At 34.8% G+C, this 10,235-nt stretch overlaps 1 protein-coding gene across 1 annotated transcript; it reads right to left on the bottom strand.

Moving 5' to 3' along the window:
* Window positions 1-8,496: 8,496 nt before the first annotated feature.
* LOC110871392 (scarecrow-like protein 18) lies at window positions 8,497-10,011 on the bottom strand. The gene has a single exon (XM_022120178.2). The coding sequence runs from the start codon at window positions 9,893-9,895 to the stop codon at window positions 8,504-8,506; it is 1,392 nt and encodes a 463-aa protein (XP_021975870.1). The 5' UTR covers window positions 9,896-10,011; the 3' UTR covers window positions 8,497-8,503.
* Window positions 10,012-10,235: the final 224 nt, after the last annotated feature.

The raw sequence follows: 10,235 nt of genomic DNA, 5'->3' as shown, positions 1-10,235 counted from the left end.
ATACTGTCATATTTATAGGCAAACCAAACTACTGATTTACCTCAGCTGACGTCACCATGATAGTGACATCTAACGACCTAACATACTATAAATACTGTTCTATACAAACTACTGACATGTAACATCTGATAAGTAATCAAATGTAAAGCTAAGGAAAACTACTGCTTCACGTTCCACTGTTGTAGCCTTAGTACAGATGTGAGTCTTCAGTACTTTCTTCAAAGGTGATCAGTCTTTGGGAGGGCAGTGCTTGAGTCTTCAGCAGTACTTAGGAGACAACAGTAGATACAGCAGCAGTGTTTGTCTTCAGCAGTCTTTAAGGTATCATCAGTATTTGGTTCATCAGTTGTTGTAGTTTGAGTAGCACTTAAGATTCATCAGCTGTTAGAAAACCACTGTCAAGGGGAGAGCATAGGGTAAACTGCTGCTTATTGATGGTCCACTGATGAGATCCGGTTTTGGCTTTACATTATCTGTTCCTCTGTTAGGGTTCAATCCCAACAATAAATATACATGTATATGTATCGTGGTCATGATGATTTGAAGGGTACTTTCCCATGTTAATTTTGTGTCCATTAGGGATGGCAAAAAAGGCCAAGCCCGACGGGTATACCCGAAACCCGAAACATACGGGCCGGGTATACCCGAAGCCCAATGGGTATGGGCCGGGTACGGGCTTAAAAATAGAAAAAATTCGGGTATGGGTACGGGTATGGGATTTAGTGATACCCGCCCGATACCTGGCCCATTTACCCGAATAATACCCGAATTATAGATTTCCATATATATAAACTTAGTAAATGTACTTATTACCTTCTCTATAGTCATATGTGGCTATTTATTTGGCAAGTGTTTAGTTAACATATAACTTGTTTTTAAGCATGTATATTGGATATGGAAGCTATCACCCTTTATTATGTGGATGTTTTATGCAAATAGGTGGTCCTGATACAATTACTTAATTAAGTAATCGTTTTAATTTAGTTTAGTATATGTGGTCTGATTATGATATGTAAGTTATTAGTCATATTTTCATTTATTACAATCATTAAAATAGTAAATTATATAAACATCAAAGTAAAAATTGCATATTTGTCCTAACGTGTATTTTTAAGAAATTAACGGGTATACCCGATACCCGCAGGTATGCCCGATACCCGACGGGTAATTACCCGAAAAATACCCGACTGGTAACGGGCCGGGTATGGCCAAAGAATTACAACCGGGTACGGGCCTGGGATTACCAATACCCGACCCAAGCCCGGCCCATTGCCATTCCTAGTGTCCATTTAACAAAATTTAAAACATGTAAAAGCTAAATTTTATAACTATTATTGATATCACGACAGTAGAAACTCGATAAATTAATACTCGATTATTTAATAAACTCTCTAAGATAATATTTTTTGCCGGTCCCGACTCGGGGATAGGGTGCTAAATTAATAATTCGCTAAAATTATAAGATAATACATTTTTGATAATTTCTTTAGACCCCATATAAAATATAAATTAATAATTCCTTATATATAGCATATTACATGAATGATTTATGAAGGTTTCTTGAAAAATGACTCAGTTGTCTTTTGTTTTTTGTTGAAATCAATTTCCCCTTGAATCTCGTCTCTAATTTTCCTTAGCATGGTAAGAAATTCTGGTGTTGTTTTCTCATAGCTCAACAAGAAATTGTTCAATGTGATTACCGCTTTAATAGCTTCGTTTCGCGAAGGGGGCTCAATTATAGAACTTTCATCATCTTTTTCATCGATATCATCTTTATTAATTCCAATAACGCTTTCAATAATTTCTTCATCAGTCAACAACTGTGCAACTACATTTTCTTCTGGGTGAGTCAGAACATCTTCGACATCCATTGCATTGAAAGGTGTTTGTAAACTAAGTATTCTACTAGAAATTAATAAAATATTAATTAATATATAAATTAATAATTATTAATTTATCGATTAATTAATAACTCTTTTAATTAATAAATTTTGATGGTCCCAAGTGTATTATTTTATAAAGTTTCTGTTGTATATAGAACGGTTGAACCGGCTTTTGGAATTCTCCAAATGTTCACGTTTAAAGTCACACACAAATTTATGTTTTTATAGAGAAAGTTGATGTTAACATATTATATAGAGTTAATTGCCATTTTAGTCTCGGTGGTTTGGGTCATTTTGCCAGTTTAGTCCAAAGGTTTCATTTTTAACCTGTGGGTCCAAAAAGGTTTCACAGTTGCCATTTTAGTCCACTGGGTTAACTTCATCCATTTTTTCTGTTAACGAGAAGGCCAATTCGGTCATTTTATATGGCTGAATTGCCCTTTTAGTTAACAGAATTACATACAAAATGACCGAATTGGCCTTCTCGTTAACAGAAAAAATGGATGAAATTAACCAAGTTGAATAAAATGACAACTGTGAAACCTTTTTGGACCCACATGTTAAAAATGAAACCTTTAGACTAAACTGGTAAAATAGTTCAAAACACAGGGACTAAAATAGCATTTAACTCTATTATATAATAGTGCATAGTGTTTTACATCCCAAAGAAAAGATTCCTGGGTTTAATTAACTAATTAAAGGTCAAACCATTGAACCAACCAACCATCATATATATTAAAAATTAAAAATCAAAAGGTTTAAGTGGTTGAGTTTCAGATGCTTTGAGTCATCCATGTCAACTCACTTCATTTGCCACTCACCAAACTTCACAATTACCAGTTACTTTTCATATTTACATGTTTTCTTTCTTTCATGTATTTCATCACTTTACATGTACAAAATAAATATAAATTCATACATAGTACATATAATGAATTGAGGGACAAATTTATTAACTTGTAAACAAAGTAGCTTTCTAGCTAGCATCAATCCCTGCCCCCTCCTCTCTCTCTCTCTCTCTCTATACATATATGTAAATTATTATTATATTATATTATGGAGATTGTGTGTGTGAGTGTAGATGGGTGTGATAATTGGAAGTGGAGTGGGGTGATGTGCATGACTGTATGCCTTTGCGTGCAGGATCTTACATTTGCTAGTAACCATCGTGTCACCTGTCAGCAGTTATCACCAAATATATCTGCCCACACTCAATCATACAATAACATCCAAGTGTCTTTCTCTCTCACACAGTAGAGAGAGAAAGAACGCATGTTTCTTTGCAGTGAAAAGGGGTAGGCAATTAGGGTTTTTGATGAAAGAATAATGACACAACAACAAAAAGAAGTTGATGCTTTTTTTTAATAAAAACAAAAAGGGGTATGCAATTAGGGTTTTGATGATAGAATAATGACACAACAAGAAGAAAAGATGATGTTTTTATATTTTGATAAAAAAGAAAAATTAACATGCAATTAGGGTTTTGATAAAAGAATAATGAAACAAGAAGAAGAAGATGATGTTTTGCAAAACAAAAAGAAATATAGAAAAAAATAAAGGAAACTGGGGAAGCATAAGCAAACACAAGACACGAGGGGGATACCATCTTGCTAAGTAGAGGAAGAATGGGGAGCAAAGAGTCCTTATTTTCATAGTCTTGTAGTTTACCAGACAAAATATGCTTACTTTTAGGGTTTTCAAGCTTCGGTTCCATTTGCCAACGACATACATCCCCACCACCCCCTCCCTCTTAATTATTATTTACTTCTCCACTATTCTACTTTCATTAAATAACAAACAACACTATACTAGCTCCCACAAAAATAATCTACACCATATCATTTTTTTTAACGGCCAATAGAATCAATCCCGAGCACTCTTTGGGTACCCACTGAAACAAACTGAGTACTCCGAGAGTAACCCGAGTCCACCACCAATTCCGGAAAAAACCCGGTAACCCACCCGCCCGTAGACACGACAGTGAAATTATCAGTAAAACTCGTTTGGCTCAAAGATCGAACCCTGGTTTCCCTGAGTCTCCTATCATTGCCCACTAATGCCTCATTCTACACTAAGTGGTAGTTGAATCTGCATCTCTCAAAAGAAATGCAAGTCTTCTACCACTTGATCTAGAGATCATTGGCACACCACATCATTTAAATAACTAAAAGCAATTTAGGTTTTGACCCAGTGGTATAGGAAAAGCCCTCTAGACGTTTGGATAGAAGGAGGTCAAAAATTCAATTTTTATGAAATGCAACATTTAGCCGTTAAAAAAATATTTAAATAACTAATTAAACATACAAATAATGAAATTCAAACAAAGGAGTTTCATATATATTCTCATAGTACTTCAAATTTTGTATATTTTTCAGATTTTGGTGTAGTGTCTCTTCAAAACACTAAAACTCATATTTGTGTGGTTTAAATCATGAAGCATCCTTGTACTTTGATGGCACTGCCCCCAAAAAATTGAATAGACAAAAAGTGTTATTAAATAGACACAAAGAGTTGCAAAATATTTGGTTAAATATGATATTAGGGTGAACGGAGTGGGGGCGGTAAACCCACTCGGTACCGACCCCCTCCATTGCCAACCATTTTTATCGATCGGGGATGCATGGGATTACCGAAATGGGGGGCGAAATCGGTGAAGGTTCACCGTCTCGGTGAAGGGAGGGAAATGGGGAGAGAGAGGGTGTGTGGTGGGGTCCATTTCTTCTCAATCAATCACACATTTTTTTTTTAAATAGTTTACCTAAACCCTATTAAGTAGACCATCGTCAACGTTTTTTAGCATTAGGTAAACAATTGACATGACGCTATATGATTGAGTGATTTAGGAATTTACATTCCAAATGTTTAACGACTCCCTTCACCACCCTTATGCTTTTTCTTGACAAATATGAGAAATTTGGTGTCTTTTGAACTGACATAAAGGAATTGTGAAATGTGAAGGGATATAAACAAAAATTCTATACCTTTACAATATTATGTATGGCACTACTAATAATAACACAAGCAAAGCACATTTAGTTGGCTCTATGAACAATTAGGCTTTCGTTCCCATTTCACAAGTTTTTACTATCATATCACTATCATGTAGATATGAGCCCTTACTCACTTTTATTAACTTTAATTTATAGCAATTTTACAAGTTTCACTATCTACTACACGTTAAAATAATAATTAAATCTAATAAATTAGAAAAAAAATAATGGATTTGATTGGCAAGAGCATTGGTCGCACCATAGTTATTAAAGGTGCTATGGTCCAGTGCAGAAAATAATTGAAATTATTGAGGAGACATTTATTTGGGTCAAAAGCAGAGCATCAGCTGCCGCGATGGATTGGAATAGTTTGTTAGAATTCGATATTTTTGCATGACCATTTGTTTTGTGTTTTGTAGCTTTGTTTTTTCAGTCTCTGACTGGTTGCTACATTAGTATATAGTCGTCGTTGTTCAAAAACAAGTTATTAAAGGCGCTAGGCGCACTCAAGGCATATAGAAGTACAAAAAAGCAAAGGTCTGAGAAAAAAAGCACACAATGATTTTTTTAAAATATACTATGTATTAAAAAAAACAATACTATTTTTCAAATAAAATATACAAAAACTATTAGTATATAACACTAATAGCATCTATATAGTACCCAAAGTTCTAAAATATTAGATTATTAGTGTAGAAAAATAGTTTTCCTTAGATAAAAGTAGAAATCATGCTTAAATCTTGCCGTAATTTAGAGAATTGGCCGAAAACTCTCTGAAATCTAGGAATCTCGCAAGAATGTGCGCCTTAACCATCACATAGATAATTAAATCACAATCGCCCCGAGGTTGCCACCTCACCTGAGCATGAGTCAGTTACAAATGGCCTTAGGCGACATCCTTCCTATAAATGCCCTTTTGTGCGTTACTCTTTATATGGGATGTTAACGGGATTAGGTTTATGACCACAAACACTCAAGAAGGAATTACCCTGTATCCTTCTCAAAAACTCCTTTTTTACAATTTTTAACATTGTGAAAATAATACATAATATAAATATTAACATATTTGGCAATAAATATTAACATATTTGGCAAACTGAAATTTAATAACTTAAACTATGGCCCAATGATTGACAATTATGAATATTGCCAATGTCATCTATAACGCTCATAATTTCACTTTTTATATTTATTTCAGTTCTTTCAATGACCTAGATCCGTCTAATTTTAATGAACACTTGAATGGTTTTTATCTAAACTAAGATGTAAATTGTTATAAAACGACATAAATAAAAGTTAAGGACATACAGAGTTATTTTTTCATTAAGATGTGATTTCTTCACAACAAGAAAAATAGGGTCATGATTATTGGTCATATTGATGGTATTAGTTATTATCAACAATGGATCATAGTTTGAATTATTATAAACCAATTTATTTGTATATTAGTAAACTTGTATTAAATAAAATTTTAACTCTATATGCTTATTAATTTAAAATTGTATGTTTTGTTAATCTTAAAAAAATAATTAAACTAAAGCTCTTAAAAGAATTAAGTGTATAAAAATTACAAATATATTGTACTTTTATAATATTAATGTATACAGTTTTTTATACTTTCTAAAAAACTGAAACAACTCTATGTAACCATATGAACTTATTAAACTTTTAAATATATGTATTATATATTTTTTAATTTTAATTATGTAATATTTCAACGTTATTAAATTAGATTATACAATATCAAAAATTTAAAACTCTAATATAATTAATAATTTGGTAATAAAAAATAAATGTAAAAATTGATGATATTGCAAAAATAAAAGGACATTTGTAAAGTCAAATGATGTACTGTAGAAAAAAAATTATATTAATGTTTTAAAAGTATTGATGTTTGTGATTTTTAACACGTTTGTGAAAGTTGTAAGAATATACCTTGTAGATACTTAAAAAAAAGACATGCTTCGATCTGCATAACGTTGATGATCAACAACCCAAAAACATATATAACTAATTTCCAAAATAAAAGTCTCGCAAATTTCATAGGGACAACCAATGCGGAGGAAGTCAACATGCTTATAACTCGGTACCGATACTTATAATATACTTTTTCTTTGATAAAAGATGCAACATACGTATATTTTATTACCGAAACATGTACTCTATATTAGTTTACCTACTAATACATGCAATATACCTCTAAAATATTACACTGGGTAAATTTATAGAGAGGCGTAAGTACGTTTTGTTTCTCAGCATTTTGTCTGCTTTTGGATGCATCTCTAGGGTTTTGTGCTCATGAAGACGACATATCATTTCTCATATATGTTAATTTATACTAAAAGAAAAAAACCTATCATGGTCTGAAGGAAACTTTAACAATGCTACACCTTATATAGAGTTGGAAAGGTCCACCAATAATGAGACTTAATAATAGACATCCTCTTCAACCTCAACATTTCTCTCTACTTGATAAATGTAATTATCTAGTTTTTTTTTTTAAGAGTAATCTGATCTTACCAGTAATTCTACATCATTGTCTAACATCTGATCTTACCAGTAATTCTACACCAAATCTACTAGCTAAAGTCTAACGTGAAAAGTAAAAAACTAACATCCTATTCCTCTTGAGCCTCGGCGATTCCGACAAGAAGAGTTATACGATTACGTATTTACGAGTTTGGTAAGAGCATGTATACACACTGGATTACCTAGGGACTAGGGTTAGACCTTTATATTCTTGAGTTAACATACATTAACAGATATAAATCCTATATTAACAAGTTGCTATCCTTTATGCATTGGATCCGCCATGAGTTCATGCTCGGATAATTGAACTAACCATTTGTGAACACATTAGATCATTTACAAGGATTGATTAACCTACCTTAATCCTAAATACCCTAATATGTATTCATAAGTCTATATTAAATACAGTAAATCTATACCATGCACGCACCTAACTCACGCACTCACTAAACCTAGTTACTTTAAATCTATACCAATCTACACTTAACATACGTCCTTGGGGGAAAAACACATTTACTACATTTCTTCATATTGTTAGGGTAAAAGCCCTTTGGTCCATACGTCTTTTCTTCATCAAAATATTACCACTTTCTATCTATCTAGTGTGTGGTTCCAGAAAGATAATTAACTAGGGAAATTATGTTGGGATAAACATATCCTGAAACTTAAACAATTAACCGGTATATAAACATGTAAAACAAACTTATATAAAGTAGTTGAGTATGATAGATGCAAGCATAACTAAAACACAAAACAATTCATGATAATTAACACACTAAACCACTTACACTAAAATAAACATCCCTCTTAAAACTAGATGGTGGTGATAGATATATAACAAATAATGTTTATTCCATTAAACAACAATCACATTCCCTCCTAAAAACAAGAAATTAGGTGCCTTGTTAGAAACATTTTGCCAATATTAAGCATATCATCAGGCTTACAGAATCTTCCCATTGTTCATCACCATGCAGGATTAGGGTTTCTAGTTTCACATTAAAAAAACATAATTAAAAGATCATGTATGCTAGGTATACATATACATGTTAATTATTTTTAATGTATATAGATTCTAACAACCGTTAATTAATAATCATATCAATGCCAAGAAGAAACAGAAAATAGAAGTTGATTCTGCCAACCTAAGAAGAAAGAATCATTAACAACCTCAAGATTGTAACCTTCACTCGGATAATGGAGTCTGAGTAACAATTTCGCCTGCGAAAGCGCGTAAGCGCTAAGCGGAACATTTCGAAAACCCGAGCTTCTCATCATCACTTCCCATGATCGAAATCGTTCGTGTCTCTCTTTCCTTCTATCTCCTTCCTCCGCCACTATATCAGCAATCTCTCTCCCAAACCACACTTGCTCCACCTCAATCCTCTCCCTACTATTCGGCGGTAGAGTCGCTTCTAGCGACTCGAATATCGATGTGTAGTACACCAATCCTTCGGAAAATCTTTGTAGAAAAATAGGATGGTTATGGTTAGCTTCTTGTTCAGCTAAAGTTACAATTCTGGGGTTCAAAGATTTGATCTTTCTGAGTAGTAAACACAGTTTGTCCCGGTTTTTTAACAGGCGATGGAGGTATAACACGCAGTTAACTGCTAGGGTTTCATTAGGGTTTATGGTTACTGATGATAAATGGTCAATGATTTGATCTACTGTTAGGGTTTCGGTGTTGGTGTTAGGGATTAAAAGTGGGTAGAAACGAAACCGTAGGCCGAGTGAGTGTGCGAATATGGAGAGACGGTCGCCGGTTCGGCGGAGGATGGTGAGGTTTGTTCCGGTTGCGGTTATGCGAAGACTTGGAGGTGGGTACCGGTCTGCCATAGCTTGCATTAATGGCGGCCATTGCACACCGTGCATGATGTTGAAGTCGAGTATATGAATGTTTTGTTGATGATGATCATGTTGGTGTTGATGATGGGATTGATCTATGGCTTCCAAGATTGCTTGGTTTGCGGTGAGTTGACAGAAACGGATGTATGGTGTGATTTGGTTTAATGAAAGATAAGATTGGAGAATTGGGTCACCGTATTCTGTCATGAATATGTTGTTGTTGGTAGGTTGTGGTTGTGGTGGTGGGGGTGGGTGGAGGTTGAGGATGATGGGAAGCGGTGGCGGGTGGCGGTGGAGGTGGAGGCGGAGGGAGAGGGCTCTGGTGAAAGAGTGGACTAGCCGGTGGGCGGCGTCGCCGTAGGCGGAGGAGTTTGTGGAGAGGATGGAGATGAGGCGGTGGGCCGCGGTTAGATCAGAGCGAGCTATCAGTTGAGCCGCGGTGAACAAGAGTTGGCGCATGTGGATAGATGGTGGTGTTTGTGTGGTTTCAAACTCCGGGTCTTGGTGTTGGTTTTGCATCTGGTGGTGCCGGTGGAATAGTGGCGGTGGAGGTGGTGGTGGTGGTGGAGGTGGTGGTGGATCTAGTTGTTGTAGATTGTCTTCAATGTTTTGGTCTTGATGAGAAGAGTGAGAGGATGAGCCCAACATTTGGGTAAGATAGAGGTGTTTGATGGTTTGTTGAGTAGTTAATTAATAGATAGTTTGGATCCCCTTTACGTTGTCCTGTAGAACCCTAAAATCCTTCTTACATAGTGACTGTGTGAGATGCTTGCATCCAAAACACCTGAAGGGAAATCATGAGCGTGCGTGTTATCCCAGATATGCATTTATGAACCCGTTACAACACACACCTACACACACATAGCATATACACGCATACACATACAACAAATACAAATACACATACACATACATATACACACACATACATAGTATGCATACACAATAGAAGTGTAACGAGTCGAGTTGCTAGTGAGCAGGGGCGGAT

The sequence above is a fragment of the Helianthus annuus genome, chromosome 8 (genome assembly GCF_002127325.2).
Source record: "Helianthus annuus cultivar XRQ/B chromosome 8, HanXRQr2.0-SUNRISE, whole genome shotgun sequence".
NCBI lineage: Eukaryota > Viridiplantae > Streptophyta > Magnoliopsida > Asterales > Asteraceae > Helianthus > Helianthus annuus.
The sequence above is the reverse complement of the archived record's forward strand: the minus strand, read 5'-3'. Positions and strand labels throughout refer to the sequence as shown.

What these genes read in the sequence shown, in the direction of transcription:
- LOC110871392 (XM_022120178.2), bottom strand. Translation starts at nt 9,895, where the DNA reads ATGTTGGGCTCATCCTCTCACTCTTCTCATCAAGACCAAAACATTGAA.